The 23031-nt window shown below is 47.3% G+C and overlaps 2 protein-coding genes across 3 annotated transcripts in view; both read right to left on the reverse strand.

Annotated features, from left to right (window-relative positions):
* The window catches only part of KDM1A (lysine demethylase 1A), a 31825-nt gene extending 25609 nt beyond the window's left edge, over positions 1 to 6216 (reverse strand). For both annotated transcript variants that reach the window (XM_021375423.1, XM_021375422.1), the window contains exons 1-2: positions 5888 to 6216; positions 3078 to 3243 (exon numbers count right to left, since the gene is read on the reverse strand). In XM_021375423.1, coding sequence (XP_021231098.1) covers positions 3078 to 3243; positions 5888 to 6160 — 439 coding nt within the window. In that variant the 5' untranslated portion in view covers positions 6161 to 6216. The remainder of the gene's footprint in view (positions 1 to 3077; positions 3244 to 5887) is intronic.
* On the reverse strand, positions 7624 to 23023 carry ZMPSTE24 (zinc metallopeptidase STE24). Its single transcript, XM_021375426.1, has 10 exons — positions 22860 to 23023; positions 20799 to 20945; positions 20053 to 20139; positions 18211 to 18327; positions 15279 to 15431; positions 14021 to 14162; positions 12550 to 12710; positions 11212 to 11316; positions 9300 to 9443; positions 7624 to 8968 (listed from the first exon to the last, which is right to left on the reverse strand). Exons 1-10 carry the CDS (start codon positions 22974 to 22976, stop codon positions 8744 to 8746), a joined length of 1398 nt encoding a protein of 465 aa, XP_021231101.1. The 5' UTR covers positions 22977 to 23023; the 3' UTR covers positions 7624 to 8743.

A 23031-nucleotide genomic window follows, 5' to 3' on the forward strand; every position in this document is an offset into this window, starting at 1 on the left:
AGAATAACAAGTCAAACATCAGTATTTGCCATGTATCAGAAGCCATAAACTTGCACTAAAAGCTACACTTGTGCTTTGGGTAAGTGAAGAAATTAGAAAGATGCTGCCATCAGCCTGCAGCACCCACTATCCCTGAGTTAGCATGGACAGTGGATAGAGGGGATGAAACTGCTCCTGGTTTCATTACAAAAAAAGACAGTATTTTCTTCAGGTTAATAGCAGCTACATCATCGTTAATGTTAGGTCAATAAACTCATTGCTTGCTTTGATACAACCCTAAGCACTATGCAGAGTCTACATAGAGGAATGTGAAACAAGGCATACTAGGGCTCAGATTCTCCCTCCTTCCCAGTGAGAAAAATCATATCCCAGCTGCTAAGGAACAAAGCAGCAAGCAAACTGCTGATCCACCCAGCACTGAACTGTGCAGGAGCAGATTCCTGACCTGAGCAAGGCAACAGCAGAACGGAGCAGGAGTGAACAGGAAGAAGGTCTGCAAAGAAGTCTACTTCAAAAAATGACCCAATGCACTAAAATTATGACTAGCAGCAAAGATTGGCCAAAAATGAGTATTGAGTTGAATGAGGAAAACAGACAATTCGGATGAAAAGGCAGAGAGAGCACCACTGAGTCCAACTATTCATTTCACAAAAATCAGGACTGTACTGAACTGTACCATTTTTGGAAAGTAGCAGCTAGGCACGAGACCACTGCCAAGTGAGAATGCTAGCAGAGCTCACAAGGCAGGAGTGCATAAAGGAGAGCCAGGAAAGTGTAAAGATGAAAGCCTGACTTGGTGAAGGCCAACAAAAAGGGTCCTCACAGGAGAAAAACAAAAGCAGGCAGCTCTTGAATGCCCAGAGGGGAAATGGCAAACTGGAACTCAAAAGTCCCCAGTTTACTTTCAGTGTTGAACGACTTTTGTACTATCAAACTATTTCTCAAATAAAGAGAAGCAGACATTTTAAGGAAATTAACTTATGCTAATGATGAAATGCTGCTGAAACATGCAGCAACTTCTGCAAATCTGTACACCCACAACATCTCAAGTTCCCCGCAGCTGAACACACTGGAACCCACCCCAAATTAGAGCAGCATTTCATTATGACCTAAGGTGCCGTGTTTCATTTCCTTTTAACATCACCTTCCTATCATTTCAGAGCAATGAAACACCTGCTGTTACTTTTACACTTCTGTAAGATTGTACAATTTAGGCTTTCCCACACAAAAGGCAACCACCTCAAACAGAGCACACGTGAAGGAAACCGAGGTCTGCGCTGCCAACAAACGGACAGTAACATGAAAGCTAGCTTCTGTATCTTCCCTAATTTATAGTATGTAATCCTGTGCTAGCACTGATGTCCTACATTGTATTTCTGATCGAAATATTGTATTTTTGCTGCAAAAAGGAGACAGAGAGAAAAGCTCAGCCACCAGCACTGCTCCTACATGAGGACATACGATGGACTCCGCTCCTTTTCCTACCAGCATTGTTTGAATAACAAGTTTCAGCAAATTTCAACAGCCAGCATAGACAAGTCGATGCTCTGGTGCCTGTGCTTTAGAAAATAAAGACAAGGACAGAAAGAGCCAGCAACATGCATACTTTCAGACCCTCTAGAGACACAGCAAGCCCAACTAGGGAGTGACAGCTGAAAACCTCTGTCTCCTTCCACCTGCTGACCCTACAGCACGCCGTCACGCACACCAGCAGGATTTCTGAGAAGAATATCACAACCAGAGCTCCTGTTATTTCTAGACAGCTAGACACAGCCTGTCTGAAAACTGCTTCTACCTGAGTGGCTAAACACAGCACATGCAGGAGGACTGCTGCGTGCCCAGAGCCACCAGCCTGCCGCTGCCTCTCCTTCTCTGTTTCCTCCTGCACACTGATTCTGCCTTCAACCAAACTCAACAGTCACTCTCCTAGGTAGAAAATGGCACATGAGAAGTACATGGAAAGTGTTTTAAAATAGTATCTCAAGAGTTAAACCCAAAGTCTCGGCTAAATTAAATAGTAAACCTCAGGTATCTGCTCAGTTGCACCTACTGTAACTCCATTTTTTTGGATACATCAGCTACAACGAGCGTGGGGAGCTTTTTTATCTTTGCAAATATTTCAGTCATGGACGTGAGCTGCAGCATTCCTGTATCAGGTCAGCAGCGACTGAAGAGAGATCGCAGGGGCAATTTCTAACAGCTAAAATGCAATGCTGGCCTTTAATGCATTTCCTGACACCAGTGGTGAGTATCCTGAAACTGACATCACCTTGTCTTCGTGTTCAGATCTGTCTGCCAGAAAGAAGTACATGAAGAGCAGTAGAGAAGAAGACAAGCAGTTATTCATGTCGGTGACTGATGCTCTGAGATTTCAGTTATTGTCTAAAATCACCGAGCGCGCAGCACTGTGAACTCTCCCACAGCTGGACTTCTCCAAAACATGATTCTGTGGATACTACAGTGATAGACCAACATGAGATGAAGCAGTGGCAGCTGTAAATTCAGCTTAAGTAAAGAATGGATTGGGAACTGCTAACCCCATGATTCTCAGTAGCTGCTCCATGCAGAATGACCTTCCCAACGCAAGGCAACATTCTGCACCTGACAAAGGTAACAAGGAGGGCACTGAAGTTCCAACAACCAGCATCCGACCAGAAGTTAAGATCAGATTCATCTCTGAAAGCCACAAGAATCTCAGTGAATTAAGCGGGCTCTCCTGCACAGCAACCCCCCAGAACATCTCACCTCTTCTCTCTCAAATAAGAATGGTGGTACACAAACAGGAATGGCAGCTAGAGGGAGAGAGCTGCTACTCTGGTCCATACACTTCCAAAGACGAGTCAGTAAGGACTACAAGGTTCTGGGATGAGAGGTTTAGCCTAGTCTGGAATGCAATCGATGCACATCTCCATCAGGCCACCCCTGCATGCTCTCACCCTCCTTTCCAGCAAACAAACGAGTGCAGAACGATGACTCAAAACCAGACACTGCTTTGGTGATGCTGCACCTGGGCACCGCTTATTTCTGGCAACAAAAGACTTGAACAGTGCTACAGGAGAGCAGCTCTCCTCACTCACCAGATGGCTCCTCGGGCTCACTTTCGTTCTCTTCCTCTGCCGGAGCAGGTGGAGGTGGAGGTGGCAGCTTCTTCTCTTTCTCAGCTTTAGCGTTTCTCTCTTCTTCGGAGTAATACTCATCTTCTGAGAGATTCGCGAGGCTCTCATCCATCTCTCTATACTCTACCTGCAGAAAGCACACCACACTATCAACACACCGAAGCTGTTAAAGTCCCAGCACTAAAACAAAACCGCTTCCAGGCTCACAGAAGAGGCCTGAGCTACCTCGGCCAGAGTTATACCTCAGGCACCACATCACACAGGTCTTAACAGCTCCACAAGTTCCATGTTTTCACCTCCACAACACAACCCGCCTTCGACACTCGATCGTCCAACAGCAGGAGCTTTCTCCTAATATTTAGCCCAACTTCTGCGTATCCGTTAAGCCAGCATCATCATTTAAGCTCCGTAGCTTTCTGCCCTGCCTTCAGCTCCCTGTCAGACTCGGGGATGACAAACTGCATGACCCCGATCCATAACCCGGATTCATCTGCCCAGTTCTGCGCTCTCCTGCACTCCCTGCTGCATTCAGCTGCCTCCCCACTTGGACTCCACAGTGCAGTCAGAAGGGTTACAGAGGTGAACATGGCACCATTCACACCTGCAGGTTCCCTAGAGATAACTTACAGAGCTAGAAGCAGTGGCAAGGATAAAATATAATGCAAAACAAGGTAACCCATAATAATTCAGACAAAATTCTGAACCAGTTATTAAACGTGGTTCCAGGCCCACCCAGCCCCGCTCCCAGCACAAGGGACAGGGCAGACACAACCCCACACCTCTTTGGCTGTCCTCCAGCACTAAGAAATAGCAATACCAGCTTCAAAGAAAGCGTGGCCCAACTGAAAGGAACACAGGGACCCTTGGAAAAATGCTTTTAATTTCTCCTAAGTAGGAAAGTCTTGTATCCTGCTATTAGGTTTCCCTGCCTACTGCTATTCAACTTCTACTGAAATAAAAACAAGTCCTTCTCAAAATATGCAGTCAAAGGAAAATGAAGAAGAAAGCAGCTGGTGTCCCCCCAGCACCCTGCAGGACATTTCTGACCACAGAATGCGACGCGTTTCACTTTTACCATCAAAGCACAGCCATTAAGGAAAGGCGTGAATGGCCACAGTTCAAAGCAGCACTGGGAGTCCTGCGTACAGGAAAGTTATCTGCTAACTTTCAGCTCTTCACACCCAACCCCGTGCAGCACTGTCAGTTTTTACACAGCCGAGCAAACGCGGCACTGCCAGGACCTGTTGTGGGCTCCCACCCTAAAGGAACTTACAGCGATCCCACAGCATGGCAGGTGTTTGATACCAACAGAAACCAGTTTGGCCCAAGCCCTCCGGCATCTCCTCCTCCTTCAGTTCCCACAGCCTTCAGAGAACAACTATAGAAAACATGCTTCTCCCCAGGTGTATTAATTATCAGCCTGGATAAGCTCCATCGATTTCACAGCAGGAACACAGTGACTCAAGGCAGGGCCACCTGGAAGCAATTCTGAGAACACCATGCTACGTCCTCAGGGAAAGGATACCACCAACACAGAGAAGCATCATCAAAATATACCAAAACAGAGCTGTAATTCCTACCTGTCTACAAAGCATTACAAAGCGAGTAAAACCCTCTCTGCAGCAACACCAGAGTGACCCTATCTGACAGTTCTCATGTGCAAAGGGTCAGTGCTCCTTCCTGGGCAAGGCCACACAGGACACAACACCGCTAGGGTTCCCAGAGCCATGCCAGCTTCCATCTCATATCCCCCAGAACAAGGCACACCTGAGATCTCCACAGCCTGCCCCAACAAGGTTTCCAAGTACAACTGACTTATAAACAATATGTTTACCTTCAAAAGAAAAAGAGAATTACCTAGTGCAGGCTGCAATTATTGGCAGCCAATGGAGACTTTTACAATCCACAGCTAAGTCTTCAGATCATTAGGGCTGGAAAGGACCTCCAGGATCATCCAGTCCAACCCCACCCCACCATGCCCACTGACCACATCCCTCAGTGGCACATCCCCACAGGTCTGGAACACCTCCAGGGTCACCATGACCCCACCACACCCATGGGCAGCCTGTGCCAGTGCATCACTACAGTTTCAAAGAAGAAATCTTTCCTAATACCCAACCTGACCGCCCCACGGTGCAACTTGAGGCGATCACTTCTCATCCTATCACTGTTACTGAAAGCAGAGGTCGACCCCACCTCGTCACAACCTCCTTTCAGGCAGCTGTAGAGAGCAATGAGGTCTTCCCTGAGCTCCTCTTCCCCAGACGGACCCATCCCATTCCCTCACCCGCTCCCCACAGTGCTGTGCTCCAGACCCCTCACAGCTCCATTCCCTTCTCTGCACACGCTCCAGACCCTCCATGTCTTTCTTGCAGTGAGGGGCCCAGCACCGAGGTGGAACCCCACCAGTGCCAGCACAGAGGGACGGTCACGTCCTGCTCCTGCTGCCCACACTGCTGCTGACACAACCAGGATGCTGTGGGGCTCCTCGGCCACCTGGGCACCCCGCTGCCTCACACCAAGCTGAGCGTCACCAGCACCCCCACAGCGCTGGTTACTCTCCCACATTAACACCGCGCTGCAGAACAGGGCCCATGCAGAACGGCCCCCGCTCCCCACTCTAGACGAACCCCCAGAGGCCGCCCCCTCCCACCCAGGGATGCCCCGGGGGTCCCACTGCCCGACGGGCGCAGCACGGCCCCGCTCGGCAGCACCCCCTGTCGCTCAGGGGGCCGGGCCCGAAGCCCGCTCCGCCCCCAGCCCGCCCCTACCTTGGCCCGCTTGCGGCGGCTGGTCCGGCGGCCCTCGGGGGTCTCGGCGATGCCGGTGGTTTCGGCGCCGGGCGCGGGAGCGGCGGGCGGCTCGGACGCACCTCCCGGGGGCGAAGCCCGGGGCGGCTCCTTCTTGCGAGGAGTGCGCTCCGCGGCTCCGCCGCCCTCGGCGGAGGAACCCAGCGCTCCCACGGCAGCGGACGGAGGCACCGGGGCCTCAGGCCCGCCCTCACCGCCCGCCGCCTCCGCGGCCTTCTTCCCCCCGGCCAGCATCGCCGCGGCCGCACCGCACAAAGAGCCGCGAGCGCGCACGCCGCCTCCTGACGTCACTTCCGGGGCGCGAGTGCCGGACGCAGATCGCGCATGCGCATCGGTGTCCCGGCGGCCGGCGCCGAGCGCCCCTCAGGGGGAGGTGGGGATTGGTTCGTGCGTGGAGTGTCGTGGAACAGAGCATCCTGGAAGGCACGGCACGGCACGAGGGACAGGGACGGGATCTGAGACAGCAGGCACGACTTCACCGAGGGCAGAGCGTGCCTGACCCACCTGGTGGCAGCGGTGGACAAAGGGAAGGCAACTGATGTCATCTGCCTGGACTCGTGCAAGGCCTTTGACGTGGTCCCGCACCACATCCTCATCTCTGAGTTGGAGAGATACGGATTTGAAGGGCAGACTGTTCGGTGGATAAGGAACGGGTTGGATGGTCGCAGCCAGAGCGCTGTGGTCAACAGCTCCGTGTGCAGGTGGGGTGGTGAGGAGTGGTGTCCCCCAGGGCTCCGTCCTGGGACCGGTGCTCTTCAGCATCTTTACCACTGACATCGATGATGGGATGCAGTGCACCCTCAGCACTTTGTGATGGCACCGAGCTGAGCGGTGATATGACAGAGGGAAGGGATGCCAGCCAGAGAGACCTGGACAGGACTGAGAGCTGGACCCCTGTGAATGTCATGAGGCTCAATAAGGCCAAATGCAAGGTGCTGCACCTCAGCCTGGGCAATTCCATGTGTGCGTATGGACTGGGAGAAGCAGCCCTGCAGAGAAGGACTGAGAAAGGCTGAGGGAGCTGCGGGTTTTCAGTCTGGAGAAGGCTCTGTGCAACCTCCTTACAGCCCTCCAGTACTTGAAGGAAGCTTATAAACAGGAGGAGAGCGACATTTTACACGGTCTGATGGCAACAGGACAAGCGGGAATGATTTTAAACAAAAAAGGGAGATTTAAGTGAGATGTAAGGAACCAATTCTTTACTCCGTGGGCAGTGAGGCGCTGGCACTGCTGCCCAGTGCTGTGGGGTGCCCCATACCTGGAGGTGCCTGAGGCCATGGATGGGCCCTGGGCAGCCTGACCTGGTGGGGGGCACCCGGCCCATGGTGAGTGGCTGGGTCTGGATGATCGTTAAGGTCCCTTCAACCCAAGCCATTCTATGATTCAAGTTAACCCCTTTATTGCCAAAAAGATTAGAGGTTCCTCATATCTGTAAAACTGTGTCCTAAGTCCCTGGCTGTAGTTTTGCTTCACGTTCTTTAGTTTATAAATACAAATAAAGCATACATCATCATCTTATTGCTCCTGAGGCATCATCATGCCCACCACCTCAGAAGGCATTTCTCCCTGTGATCTGAAAAGCACATTTAAGCTAATAGTAAAGTCTCAGAGAATGTTCAGGCACTCAAAAGGATCAGATCTTGCTTTGGTTTGTTCTCTTTGCACAGAACTGAGCACAGCTTTTCAACATAACAACATATAGGAAATCAGATTTTTATATGAAGTATTTGCATTCAGTCCGCTCTAATGGCACATACAAACCCACATTTAACTTCTATCTTTATTTAACAAAAGTAAATTCAATTCCACATCTCATCTGCGATGCCAGATGCAGACGCCACTTCCCCAGTTACCCCTTTACCCTTCTCTAACCTATGAACAAATCATATCTTGGAGTACTTGTATTAGAATGATCATGAGCCATATTGTCTGTGTTCCCACACTATTTCAGTTGGGTCCATACTAATGAACTCTGCAGACCTTGGAATTCAAGTTCAACACGAATGCGCTGTCTGAGCATCGGACCACTTCCATATACACAACTAAATTAGGCAAAGGTTGACAGAAATGGAGGAACCGAGGTGTGGAAAAGCTGTTAACCATTATGCTTACAAGCAAGAGGGGGAAGACCAAAAACTAGCAACTTTCTTTAATGCGTGGGTCCTGCCTTCACTTCTCCATAACATTCTTCTGTGCCCCAAAAGCAGAATGGAGAAGAGGACAGCCCAATCCTTCTGTATTGATACTGAATATGGACTAATCCTCATTTTCAAGGCGGTGATGGTTTATTTCCTCGGCTCTGACTCATCCGTATTCCCACACTTAAGAGGAGCAGCATTTTCCCTTAGGACAGACATGGATTTAACTCCAGCAGAAAGGCTCATACTTGCATTAAACTCTTTTTAAACACAGTGACCAGCTAGTACAGCTATGATGTAAGAAACCACGTCATTCAACACCTCTTCATTGTGAGTGAAGGTAGAGACAGAGAAAGTTCACAGAACACCGAGAAGAGGAAAAGGATCAAAACCAATGTAAAATTTAAGAAACGGGTGCTTCAAAATATTGTATTTTTCTCCCCTTACAAATCTATACGGAGATAAAAGCCAGAGCACAGGGAGCTTGGCCTTCACCCAGTACTTTATTCTAAACTACGTTCCACCATTTCATTTTTGTTTAAAAAAAAAGTCATTTATAATTTAATACTGTTTGAGGATTCTCAGATTTGTCGTGCTGTTCACATCACACCCGTTTTTAAGAGACACTCCTAACTTTGCCTCTGAGATGGAAGCGCTGTCTCTGCCCCACAGGCTCCTGTCACTCTTGCTTTGAATCTTTCAAGGCTTGAAGTCTTTCTAAAAGGGGTGGATGGGAATAATGCCACATGGAAAAGATCCAGTCAGAAACAGGGAATCCTAAGTTATCTTTGTTTAGTTTGATCAAAGCAGAATACAGGTCTTTAGCCTTTCCAAGTTCCTTGGCAAACGCGTCTGCTTGAAACTCAAATCGTCGGCTTAGAACAGTCAAGCAGAAGGAGAGAATCTGTGGAGAGAAATACATTAAAATTATCTAAAAATTCAACCATCTGCAGTTTCTTTACACTATCAGTAAATAGCCACTGCTGTACCTTCCTTCCCCCATCCCACACGTCACTGTGGCTGTGGATTGAGCTCACTGAGATTTGTCCAGGTCATACCCACAACTGGGAGTCCTACGTGGAGCAGTAACACTCCTTATGAAACAGGAAGAGCAGATAGAGCTCCTAGAAACTTCCAACTCTTCTCCAAAGTAACGATACAGTCAACATAAAATCGTTATTTAAATAGGACAGTACTTTAGCACCCACATCTGAAAGACAAGTTCAAAAATGTACCTCATTGTAAGGTGAAAAAATGAACTGGAAAATAATCATCAAGCCTATCAGGGTTGGCTGAGTCTCGTAGAAGCCAAATGCAGCAAAGAGTTCTTTTCGACCAATCAGAACAGCAAACAGGAAGAAGCAGAGGAAGGAATTCATCTAGAGAAACGCAACAGCATTCTTGATTAAGATGAGTTTTTCATCCAAGTGTAACATACACTCTAAAATATCACTGGTTTGCATGTAAGCTCCACAGGAAAGATAAAAAGAAATCCAGACAGATTGCTTTAGAACTCATATATGCAGAGGAGCAAGCAGTTGGCTTTCATCAGCTTTCTGGAGGTGCGTGCAATTAAAAAATCATTATTGCTTTTGGTCCAGGGCAACCTGTTCCACGTGTCCCCCCTAGAGCAGGGTGTTGGGTTCAATGGCTTGTGGAGGTCCTGTCCAGCCTCAGCCGCTCTGTGACTTTGTGTTATCTTCTGTCAGCAACCTAAAAAAAAGTCTCAAGTAGCGAAGGAAGACAAAAAGGCAACACAACAAGGCAAGCAAGGAGGGAATACAGAAGACAATCCGTTTCCTTGGAATTAGGGATGGGTTCCAAAATGCCATGTGTGTGCACATCCCTCAAAGCACTATCTCCTGTTTGTTGCATCATACGTCTATTCCTAGCAACAATCCATGTTTCCATCTAATCCATGAACTGCAGCACGTGCCTGTTGCTTGGCTGGTCATCCAGAGGCAGCCCCATGCCTGACCACGGTGTGCAGAGAATCAGATTAGTGCCTTTGCCATTCCTGCAAGTAGCTGTTTTTAGAGTAATGTGGAATGTGGCAGAATAATGCTCATTATTCTAACGCATACAGCAGAAGAAAGATGGTGGCAACAAAAAAAGAATCAAGAAATAAAAGACACTGCAGAAAAATTGGTGAAAGTTTTGGGAAGTGAAGGTAAAGTTTCCTTGTTAAAACATAATATCTAAATAATGGTAAAAACATCACAGCCATTGCTTTTTAATTAGTAGGGATCAACACCAACATCAAAAGTTGGAATATAATTGTGTTAATCAAAGCAGAAAGGATGTCACTGGAGTGTTTGGTGTCGTGAGTAAGAAGAATGTAGTGTGGAATCAGAGAGAGAGAGATTGTCCTAAGTAGTGATGTTGTAGCCTGAAAAAAAAAACATGAATAACCTTAGGGAAAAAAAACAGCAGAATAACATCCCTGCACACATGAACAGCAGAAAAGAAGAGAAAAAAAGTTGGGAATTTGAAGAAAAGACGGGTGCATGTTAATAAGAACAAGACAGATTACACCACAGCATATGATTGACTTGATAATAACTAAAGTAGAGTAGATAGCTGTGCACTGGAAATCAAAGCATCTGAAGTTAGGAAGTAGGATATTTGGGGAAGGAATTCCCTTACACTGTGCTGCAATCAGAGGCACGTGCATGAATAAATAAATAGATCATCGGGCTCCTTTCCTTCCAACGTGAAGTTGGCCAACCTCCAGAGACTGCTTTGATACTAATCCCCATTTGGGCACACAACAAGAACGGTGCAGTAACATTATTTACCAACAACCAATGCACAAAGCAGGACAAAACAAGATAAATAATAAAACAGAAATACCCTCTGAGTCAGATTTCATAACTGGCAATCATGTTCCTTCATTCTCCTGCAAGGAGCAAGACTGATTCTCTGGTTCATGCTTCCCACCAAGCAAATGGGGCAAGGAAGGGACAGGAGGGTACTGCACACTCAGTAAGGATACAAAAATGAAAATAAAAGGGGGAAAAAAAAAAAAAGAAAAACAACAAACCAACTTTCTGTCTTGGAGCACAAATACACTTTGTGAATGTACACTTACAATTCTGGAAAGCAAGTGCTTGAAACAATCACCACCACCGGTTTGTCACAACTTACCTGGCTGATGATGATGTTTTTGACAGTGTGACCTAGTTTCCAGTGACCCAATTCGTGACCAAGGACAGCCAGAACTTCTTCATTTTTACATCCTTGCTTTTTATTCTGAGGAAGGAAGAAAGTCAAACTGAGCACGACTGAATCCATTTTTCGCTTCTTGTTTTCTTAAGTCACTTAAGTTTCCCAAGACCAGCCTTGCCATGCTCTTCCATTCTACCAACAGATACGATTTCTCAGTGAGACTTTTTCAAGATGATATTCAGAAAATACGAAGTTGTGAGTTCAACAGCCTTTCTACCATGAGGTGATGATGTCTTACTTCTATCTGTGCAGACATTCCTTGGCAGACCTGGGACAGTGCTGGAAGATTTATCTTCCAAACTCTCTCCTGCTGTCCCTCCATATCATCTTGTTCCTTTCAATGTATAATTGAGAGCAGAGTGAAGTCTTTTCTCTACTTCCTTCAATATACGAAACGTAGCCTCCCTTCCAAGGCTGAATGACAACACCCCTGTCCTCTGCAACAAAAGCTATGACATGCTTTACAGATATCATTAGGAAAGAAGGGCAGGTGAGCTCAAAATCACTCCTGCAAATGTCCGATAATAAACCACGGATGAAGGGAACTCCACCAGCAATGTGCTCATAACAGAAGCTGGAGCAAACAACCTACACGCTGACCCAGCCCTGGGCTGCACAAGGCAGATCACTCTTCTCAGAATTACTCTTTCAGGCTCTTTGGAAATACCCTGCCTGTTCCAGCCATCCCTATTGATACAGGTTGGTTTGTTCAGCAATAGGGATTAGTACATATGACACTACACTGCATTGAAACCAGAAAAGCTCTCACAGCTGACTTCTGAACAGAGTGGAGAAGGGTGAGTAAATGCCACCTGTGTACAAACGTATGTACATGCATACCTGGCACCAAAGCTCTTGCCTGCAGTAAGAGGCACTCCTATGATGCACTGATAAGCAAAAGCACTCCCTTCAAAGGGAAGCTTAGCTACAGCAGTCCCAAGAGTAGAGACAGAAGCTAAAAACCCAGACAGGTCCCTCATTCCATCAGTCACAGGGAAGACTTATTTGTTACGTGCAGGAAAACAATGGTTTGCTAAAGCCTCTGTGGACTCCTGAGGTCTCTTTGGTGTTATTGGCACCCACACACTGCCAGCCCCAGAAACTGCACTTAACAGTGGTTCAGGGATGCTTTGGTGATGGAATTTGGGATTTCAGCATCCCATTCAGGACCCTTAGAACACAAGGGATAATGTCAGCAGTAAGTTCACACAAATAACAGAATGAAAAGCAAAGGGAGGGTAGGGGAGCATAACTCACTTTTGTTTTAGACTTTGCCTCTTCGTTCTCGCCCTCTTCTCCTTCTGCTGGCTCTTTGTTCAATGCAGAATAGTCTTCTAGGAGCGTGTCAAACAGCACTATCCGCTTATTCTTGAAGAATCCATAGAAGTAAGCATTGCTATGAGAGGAACGCTTAGAACCTGATAGGGAAAAGCGAACATTAGAGACCACAACTCAGATAACCCCGTGCACTAAAGCTTACACATGAAATCTTACACAGAACAGATGCTTTCAAAGGAATTGCCGAAGTCTTGATACATCACAGACACACTCAAGCAAATGAGTTCAGAGGCTGAAGTGTATTTTAAGTAGAGTTTATTTCATTTACTGACTGCAATAGAGAAATAATATTTTTCATTGCTAAAAAAAAAAAAAAAAACAGCCAAATGAAGATCTGCTATCCAAAAAAAAAAAAAAAAGAAAAGAAAACAATCTCTGTTGTCATTTCAGGTTTAGAGTGGGAGAAGAATTCTGCAAAGAACTTGTGCTGCTCTCCCAGCAAAGGATCCGTTAGGGATTTATGCAGAATTGCCTGAAAGTGCCAGAAAGGATCACTCACAATTCTGAAGGTGTAGGGGCAGAGAAGAAGAGAAAAGATGAAGAGATGAAATACAGAGGTCAGGCAGTCCCTTAAAATTGTTTGAAATAGGCAGATGTTTAGTGATTTTCATCTAGGTCACCAGAATGGTGGACTTACAGGCTCTTTCTACTACTGACAGAATTTAGGCCAAGAAAATCATCTCTTTCCACAGAACTGATCACTTCAGTTGATTCCAAAAAGTTGCCTAGGTCAAATGAACTGTTCAATTTGTCTATTTTTTGCCTATAGACAGGAGCCACTGCAACATCCAGAGTGAACAAAATCTCCGTGGGAGAAAAGGAGGAACCTGGCTCCGTTTATTCCAGCAAAAGATAAGGTACTCCAAGCTGAAGGGAAGCTCCCACTGTATGTTCACTAGCTGCATCAACTCCTCAGGGCATAAGATATCCATTGTACCGTGGGTTGGTGTGCAATGGGACATGCCTGGTAACTTTGGCACTCAACCACGCCGGGTGGGCAGAGAAAGGCTGCTCAGAGCACGAGGCCTCAGCATCCAGTCCCTTCGCTGTAAGGAAATCCCATGACCAGCTACATGGCAGCGATGTCTTTTCTGCCTATAGTAGAATGTGCCAGCCTCTATGAAAGCATTTGTAGGGAAGGAACCTTTGTAACCTGCTACTGAACGAACCCTGAAATTAACAGACTTTGCTGCACATCACCAGTCAGTTGGTTATGGAGTTGAAAGAGCCAAGATGCAGCGCAGTGAAACACTGGCAAGAAGACATCCTCATACCGGTCCCCAGATCAGCAGGGGAAGCTGCTGGCTCAGCACGCTTAAAGATGCCAGGGAAAGAAAACTAAAGATCCACAGGTTTCAAGTTACAAAGCCTGTGTATTCAAAACTCTCACCTTCCACAACGTACACCTTCGTCAGTGGGAAGTCAATGCTCTTTGCCATTGTTTCAATTTGCTGCTTGAGCTCTCCCTCGGGAAGCGGAATGAATTTATCAAACAAAGGAGCAATGTAGTCTGCATAGATTGTAACGAGCACCTGAAAAGAAATAGATGAAATTGTGTTTAGCATTAACTACAGGCTAAGGAACTGATGGTCTTTATCCCAAAACCTTGCTGTGAGGTACCTGTATCTCTTCCCACTGGTACCAGCTGCAGGCTGAGCAAGAAAGCCAGGGCTAGAGCAATGCTCTGGCAGAAAGGAAAGCTGAACTTCCTTCCCTCACTCTCTGGACCTACAACAAAGCTCTTTTTTTTTTTAATTTCTTTTTTTTTTTTTTTTCATGAGAAGCAAATGGAGATCGACAGTTGTGTGTTTTTTTTGCCCTCCATCCACTTATCCACTATTATCTTTGAGTAATCCCTTGGTATCAGCAGGATTAACAGAAGGATGCAACTCCCACCATCGTTACAACATTACAGAATGCACTTACAACTTCTTCCCCTAAAGAGAACTCTAAAGAGTAACTCTAAAGAGTAACCCAATGCCTCTTAATGTTGTTTTGCATGCCAGACTGTTCAAACTCACACACCAAGGCATCAAAGCAGAATCAACCCCATGGTAAAGCTGCAGTGGCACTGCAAAACAACTGGAGAGGGCCAGTGGTGCGGGCATGGACTTAACCCTCAGGATCCTTCAATCACCAATTCAGTGTATAAAAGCAGATATATCAGCAGGGCAACAAATGGAAACCTGTTAACTGTCTCAGTGCAAAGCAATGCAACTGAGAATTGGTGTTTGGTTATGTGGAAGAGAAGCCTTGTGGGAACATTAGAGACCAAAGCACATTTTGCCTTGTCTTGTTAAACTGGTGGTCATTGTCTGGGTTCCCTTTCTATAGGTAAGAACAAGGAAAACCTATCATTATGTAGTATTTTTATTCCAGTATCTGTTCTAAAGTTTTTTGAGTGTTTATTTTTCAGCTGAGCCCAGTGCTAAACAAATAAAACCTAAGATACCAAATTAATGTGGGCAATTAATATGAGCTATTACTCCTGAACAGGTGCAGTGAGAACACAGCAAACTATTAAACACTGCAGACACTGAAGCTCCCAGGAGATGTAGATTCTTCTCCAATGTTCTTTTCAGTTATGTATTACATACAGCCCAGCACACCAAGCCACGCATTTGGAAGGAACCCAAACTCATACTCACCAAGGACACAACTAACGTGAAGAGCCAGGCATATATGAAGAAGTAGTCTCCCCCTATTTTAATAATATAAAGCAGAAGGGATGTCACTGGCAACAGAATGCACTGTGTCACGATAAACTTCTTGATGGCATCCTTAAAAAAAAATCCCAGTGTCTGTAAAGGAAGGACAGCAGCCACATTTACAATGTAAACACCAACGGGTCACAGCAGTCAATGAAAGGATCCTTACACTGGAGGAGCAGAAACAAAATAAGACAAATCATGAAATAACCAAGTGGCAATAGCAATGCGTGCTAAGGAGAGCAGCCAGTTATAAAGGCTGGAAGAACCTCTTCAGCTCCGCTCGTAGTGGCACACACTTTGTTTGCATGACCTGACCCGAACCCGAATTTTCTTGTACATACATCCTTTGCTACAGCAGAAAAGGAAAATGTAAGTTTATCTGTCCCTTAATTCATTTTCCAATCAGTATTCCAGGTATCATGGGAGTTTTAGAGAAATGGGAAATGGAAAGAAACAAAGTTACTGTAGGATATTCTCTCTTTGAGCAGTTGCCTCAGCTTATCTCAGCGCAGTCACCAAGCTGCCTGTCTGGCCTGGAAAGGGGACAGAAGTCTTCCTGAAGACTTGTAGGTATCAACTGGGCCTTTTACCCCTGTCTCTGGTATCAAAATTAGAATAACTTTAGCAGGATGGACGTTTCGTAGATGTTTAATGGATGCTTCAAAGACCTCAACTTGAGTCAAACTTCACAAGAGATTCTGCAGTGTGGTTAGACTCCCAGCCAGCTCTGTCAGGAACTGTTACTTCAGTACTTACAGCTATCTGCAAGGCACAGAAGTGAAGGGTTTATTATGTACAGATCCTTCCCAACAAGGCATTAAAAAACCCATACTGTGTTAAAGATATGGAACTCGTCTGGAAAGAAAAAAGAAATACTGGTGGAACAGCTTGGGGCTAGAGCTTGGAGAGATTTCAGCTCTTTCTTTAATGCCAGCACCACGATCTAGGAGGAACAGAGCTATACATTTTTATGGTGTCTTTTGTCTTTGCTCCATCTTCTCCAAGCTTTCTAAGGCAGGCGTGAACTCAAGAGAAACCCTCACTTCCACCAAGTCATTCTCATGAAGAAGAGTCTGTCCGAAGATTAACTGAAAATCATTTTAATGAATTCCAAGTACCGGGTGTGAATCTGGCTCATTCACTAAAGGAGCCAACCCAGTGGTCTGAAATGAATGGCAGAGAATCAGCATTGTTTGTGAGAGAGCTGTTATAGCAGACTGGACTGGAGCCAGATTCAGCATTCAGTTCTTGGCATGAGGACCGTCATGGAGAAAAAAGATGGAAGGAAAGGCAGCTCAGTCCTCCTCACCCTCACTAAAGCATACACAGAAACGACACAGCCTCTGTGAGCTGTCTCAAGGCAGTTTTAAAGAAGCCTGAGCTGCTAAGGTCAGTATTTGGCCCTCTGCTTCCACACAAAGGGTCTGATCAGTGCTGTGAGTTTACTATGCACCCTGCGGGGTTAATCAGTATTTAAGTGAAGCTGTCCATCCATCAGCCGGTCTGCCAGTTTGCTCTACCTCTAGTGCATCACAGGTCCTAGTTTTGACAGTCTTAGAGCTTTTGTGTTCCTGAAGCAATGAGCTTGCAGATCCAGGATGGAACTCATTCCCCACTGAGGTAAGAGACAATCCAAGCACAGGTCTGATGCAACCACGAAGGACTGACATGAGGGACAATCAGAGATGCCTGCTGATGGACATTCAAGGACTTTGAATATCAAAGGGATGTCTAAGGAGAGGCCAGGCCATAAACATACCACAAGAATTGAGACCTGGCCAGCCTCTACAGTCCCTGAGGACTGCAGAACAGAAGGGACAGAGAGGGAACACATCAAGTGCATTGAATAGATATTCCAGTTTGGCATTTGCCAGAAGAATAATGCTAGACTCGTGCTCTGGGAACACAGGGACATTCATCCCTGCTCGACAGGAGCTCCCTGTTAAGTCTGCAGAAGGGAAGGGAACCTCTAATTCTGTAATTCAGATTCACTCAGATACAAATGACCACGTACATCAACACTCTGAGAATGAGGACTTCCTTATTAGTATGAAAAAGAGAAGAAAAATATTTTTAGAATTTGCACACATTTTCCAGCTTTGTTAGAGCAACATTTTTAGAAAGACAGGTTTTCCCACAGAACAAGAGCTAAATGGAGTATAAAAGAGTCCTGAGCTGGTCACAAGCTCAAGTGTTGTGACCAACCAGAACAATCTTGCTTCCTACAGACTGGAGCAGCAGCTGCCACTGGCACAGTTTCAGAAAACACACACTGAAGTTTGACAAGGAAAAATTGTAGTGACAATTTTCAAAGTTGAGCTTCCCTGGAAAGAAAACAGTAAACCACTACAGAATTGAGGCGGACAAAGACAACACAGCGTGTGCCACCACATCGGGTTTATGTGACAAAGTTCTGGGAGCAGTGGGGTTGGGGGTGTGCCTGATGCGAGCAGAGCCCAGCACTGCCCCATGTCAGCTCAGAGGCAGCTCCAGCTGCTCCAGCAGGGCTTGGCTGCTGCCAGAGCTGAGCTGAGAGTGATGCTGGGGTGCTCTGGGAGAGCAACAGCAGCTGGGAGAGAGAAGAGAGAAACTGAGAGAACTGATCCAGCGGACGCTACAGCCAGAGAAGGAGGGCAGGAGGTGCTCCAGGCACAGGGCAGCAGTTCTCTGCAGCACAGGAGGAGCTCATGGAGGAGCAGGCTGTCCCCCTGCAGCCCAGCAGAGGCTCATGGAGGAGCAGGCTGTCCCCCTGAAGCCTGTGGACACTGTGCAGAGCAGATCTCCATTCCGGAAAACACATCAGTTCACTCAGCCTACCAAACCTATCGAAGATGTTAGGTCAGTATGCAAGTTGCCCTCTATACAATACCTGCTGATTGAAGCCGTGCTTCTCTTCTATGACAAAAGTGTTATACAGACTCCATGGAAGACCAGTCAGGGCGCTGAACAGCGTTGCGAGCAGCAGGAATACCAACGACTGAACAATCTGAAAACAAAACAAAACAATCTGATGTTTACTGACCTATACTGATGTTCATGTTCCTGCTGTCAAAATGGATTCCATCTCAGTGGAGTAACTAAAGCTGGTTAGAAGCTTAAGCTAGATACATTCACAGAAAGAGCATTTTTGAGTATTAGATTACTGACTGCTGGAGCAGCCTCCCTTACACCAAAGCAAACTGTTTTCATAAAGGAGCTGGTGCTTGATAACTTTGAAACTGTGTTAAGGAGTAGATCCAGCTGAATTGTGAAAATAGTCCCTCCTGACGTGAGCTTATAGCACACACAGAGATGGATGTTCCCCTACATTCACGCTATCGCTGTGGTGTGTAGGTATTGCTCAGAACTTCTTCAGAATACCAACCAGGACACCATTGCATATCTCAGATGTCTCACAAAGCAGCTGGAGATGAGAGAGGCCACTACTCAGGTCTGCTTAGAAAGGAATCTCTTTAATATACCATTGACTTCTGAATAGAACAGAGGATGACTGTCTGAAAATCAATAGCTTTAAGTCTTACAAGTTATTTATTGCACCTTCTGCAGAACTTTTGGAGTGGAGGAAAAATGAATCCATAACGACTACACTATTTCTTCTGGGGGAAATCTCACCATGTAATTTAAAAAAAAAAAAAAAACCAACATCTGAGACAAAACTGGCACCACCCCTCCCTGTGATCATACGGCTTTCAAGTGGTTTTCATGCTGGTAGAAGGAGATTTTTAAGTGATGTACTTCTACTTTGCTCACTCAGGCAGCAGACAGAGGAGAAATCCATTAGGACTGATGGAACCTAAGAGTGAAGTAGAGGACACTAAGCCTTCCTTACCCTAAACCGAGGATGCCTCATAATAACCCAGCTATGGGAGCAGACAGTACAATGGACATTCCCTTTGCACAGATTATTTATTTTTCCCCCTCTAAGATGAAAAAAAAGAAGGCACATTACTTGTGGGGGTTATTTCAATAAGCTACCTAGGGCTTAAGTGATTCAAGCAGGAATAAGTACGACACATCACAGACACCATCAGATCCAGGAGTTTTCTTGACACATCAAATCTCTGGAATAGGAAAGTGTCTGGAACAGAACTCTTCAGCCTTCCTTCTTTCTCATTTGGAGGAGAGACACTAATTCCTCAAGAAAACGGGCAAGAAAGGACATTTCATGCAAAACTGGATGAAGCCAGTTGGATGATGCCATCACACGTTGTCTTTAAGACTCAGCCACTGAAAATAACCCCACAGGTTACACCTCCCCGGACAGTGCTGCTTACAGCACACGTCATGGGAGAGCTGGCAGTAACAGCCACTGCTGTGGTACAACATCAGAGAAGTCTCACTGTATGACACACTCTCCTATATTTGACATCCCACGCTGTGACAGGCAGCAGCTTTCATCTACCAGAAAGTGGTCCTGAGAGGGGGGAAAAAACCCTCTAAACCTACACCCCACTGTGCTGCCATCTTCTTAATAAACGTCCCCGACACAGAACAGCATTGTCCAAAGTGAGCAGAAGCTTTTTCCGGACTGCATGAAGGTCCAAACGAAGCTCTGATCAAAATGTGAATAAAGAAGATCACATCTACAATACTTAAATTTAAAAAAAAAAAAGCCCTAAAGCCCTATCTGCCACCTCAGTTGGCTGAAATAGCGTTGAGATGCAGGTCCCTCCGTGTTTAACGCTTTCTCTAGCACTTCAAGATTGCTTACCTCATATTCTGGTCCAAACCCAGCACGGCCCGAAATCTGACCGGACAGATTCCAGAGAAAAGGAATTCCTCCGCAGATGAGAATCATCTGGAAAGCAAAGACATAAACCACAGAGACCACGTGAAGCAGGCTGACACCTCGTCCTACTACGATTTCAGCATGAGAACTGACTTCTAAGGACGAATCAGAAATGATTTGATTCCCTTGTGATTTGTTTTTTTGCTCTGCTCCTCCCCCAACCTTAGCTCTATCTCTTCCATGTACGTGAGCATTCGTTGCCCAGTGTAACTCTCTTACATTCCAGAAGGACCTACTGGTATTCCTCCTGTTCTCACAGGTTTGTCTTTCTACCTCCTGCTTAATTTGAACCTACAAATGAAAATAGCTGTAGCCCTCCAAACACAGAAAGAGGTTGTATTTGTAACAATTGAAATTTACTCTAATGCTTCTTAGTTACTTGGAAAGCATAACGAGTCAGCTGTGCCCTGGTGCATAACGATACAGGTGGTAGCTGCACAGCATTATTCAGCACTGCACAGAGAAGTTACATGTTATCTAAACAACCTCTTCTTTTTGCAAGGCAATACAGCCACAAACAAGGAACACAGAGCCTGAACCATTCAGATTTCAGTCTGATGTGAGATGCCACAGTGGCAGCAGCACAGGATCACTCGAAATCCAAGTATTTCACAATTCATTCACACTGAAAATCTCCACCTGGACGCTGGAGCAGCTCTGGTACTTACAGTGCCCTCAAGCTCTGAGTACAGCCCTGACCAGAAGCTGAAAGTACTCTTGTCCAACTGATACAGCCGAGATTTTTCGAATGTTTCTGAATCCATGATCTGTCCCAATTCCCATGGCACATGCGTCGTCGTTCTGTACACCCGTCTCTGAAACATTGAGAAGGAAACTTCAAACCGATGTCCAATATTTTGAAGGAGAGAAAGAAGACTGAGAAGTAACACACGGCAAATGCCCACCGGCCACCACAGAAAGTAAAAAAAAAAAAAAAAAAACCTGAAAAAACCTACAGGGAAAAGATTCCTACAAAGATTCCAAAGTTCTTGTTTTCTGTGAAGTTCCAAATCTAACACCAAAGCACAACTGCCAGCTCCAGAAACTGAGTTGGTTGCTTACTCATTTCTTTCTAACATAAAAAGCTGCTATATAAAGATCACAGAAAGTTCTTTCCACAGGCTTACGGTGCCACGATTACGACTAAGCAGAGTTTCAAACTGAACACCACTTCCTCTGTGAAAGCATCCCCATGGGTGGGCTGCATACGCTGGGAGCCATTTCATTTTCAGCAGAAAACTTTTCACTTCTAAATTTCAGAAGTCTCCAGGCCGTTCTTCCACCCACCGCCTTGTCTCGTTTCAATAGTTTTTACTCCTTCTCCTCGCCTCTGTCACTTATCTCCTTCCTTTGAGCAGAGGATCAGGCTGCAGCACTGACCCAGTGCCTCACAGCAGCTGCCATCGCTGCTCCCTCCCCTCTGAGAAGCAGTTCGCTGTCTTCATGGCAACCCTGTACTGCAGTGCTGTGCTGTGCTGCTGGGATGTGCCAACACGGCATCGAGGTGCACTGTGCCCCTCCCTCTGCCTACAGGAGTGGAGAATGGGGATGGGCAGCAAGGCAGGAGAGAACACAGCCGGGGCAAAAGGATATTCATAGCATCGTTTGAGTTGGAAAGGCCCTTTAGAGGTCATCTGGGCCAACTCCCAGCCATGAGCAGGGCACCCACAGCTCCATCAGTGCTCAGAGCCCTTCCAGCCTCACCTTGGGTGTCTGCAGGGACGGGGCACCCACCGCCTCTCTGGGCAACCTGTGCCAGTGCCTCACAGCTCTTAGTGTAAAGAACTTCTTCCTTATGTCCAATCTAAATCTCCCCTCTTTCAGTTTGAAACCATTTCCCCCTGTCCTATCACCCTGCTAAAGAGTGTTCCCTTTCTTACAGCCCCTTCAGACACTGACAGGCCGCTATAGGTCTCCCTGCAGCTTTCCCTTCTCCAGCTGCGCACCCCAGCTCTCAGCCTGGCCTCGCAGGGAGGTGTTCCATCCCTGGGAGCATTTCTGTGGCCCTCCTCTGGACGCGCTCCAACATGTCCACGTCTCTCCTGTGCTGAGGACTCCCCATTGGGTGCAGTGCTCCAGGTGAGGTCTCAGTGCAGAGCAGAGGGGCAGATCCCCTCCCTGCCCTGCTGGCCGCGCTGCTCTGGATGCACCCAGGTTATGGTTGGCTGTCTGGGCTGCGAGGGCACAGTGCTGGCTCATGCCCAGCTGCCATCCACCAGTGCCCCCAGGTCCTTTTTGGCAGGGCTGTGCTCCATCCTTACATCCCCCAGTTTTTACTGATAACGGGGGTTGCTGCGACCCAGGAGCAGACCTTGCACTTGGATTCATTGAACCCACGAGGTTCCCCTGGGCCCACCGCTCGGCCTGTCCGGGTCCCTGTGGGTGACATCCCGTACCGCAGGGCATCGCGCTGAGCAATAAGAACCGACACGGGGGGGGAAGGCGGGAGGTTGGGCCGCGACGTGGAGGCCTCAGCAGGGCACAGCCCCTTCACCCCACGGGCCGGTCCGCAGCCGAACGGAGCGAGCAGGGCACGGATGGGCAGACACCGGCACCGAGCGGCTCCGCGAGCCCCGCGACCCGGCCCAACCCCGCCGTGCGCTGGGAAAGAAGCCGCGTGAAGGGAAACGAGCTCCGCCCGTCGGGTCGGGCCCTTCCCGCTCCCGCCCGCCGCCCCCGGCCCGAGGCCGGGCTCAGCTCAGGCCCAGGCCCGCCGGAGCCCCGCCGACCTGCCGGTGCGCCAGGAAGGCCTCCCACAGGTACACGGCCCAGGAGAAGAGCAGGACGGAGGAGAAGATGCGCTTCTCAACGGGCAGCTCTGCCCACAGCTCGCCGGGCAGCGCCATTGCCCCACGCCGCGCTCCCGCTTCCTAGTTCCGCCTCCCGCGCTGCAGCGCCCCC

The sequence above is a fragment of the Numida meleagris genome, chromosome 22, assembly GCF_002078875.1.
Source record: "Numida meleagris isolate 19003 breed g44 Domestic line chromosome 22, NumMel1.0, whole genome shotgun sequence".
In the NCBI taxonomy this organism is placed as follows: Eukaryota; Metazoa; Chordata; class Aves; order Galliformes; family Numididae; genus Numida; species Numida meleagris.

Bases quoted from the DNA above. Each gene is read 5' to 3' on its own strand.
- ZMPSTE24 (XM_021375426.1), bottom strand. From the start codon at position 22,976: ATGGCGCTGCCCGGCGAGCTGTGGGCAGAGCTGCCCGTTGAGAAGCGC. The intron at 11,317-12,549 runs GTGAGTTATGCT...TTCCTTCCTCAG, and splicing joins AGGCAAAGTCTAAAACAAAA to AATAAAAAGCAAGGATGTAA. The intron at 9,444-11,211 runs GTAAGTTGTGAC...GCGTTTCTCTAG, and splicing joins AAAACATCATCATCAGCCAG to ATGAATTCCTTCCTCTGCTT.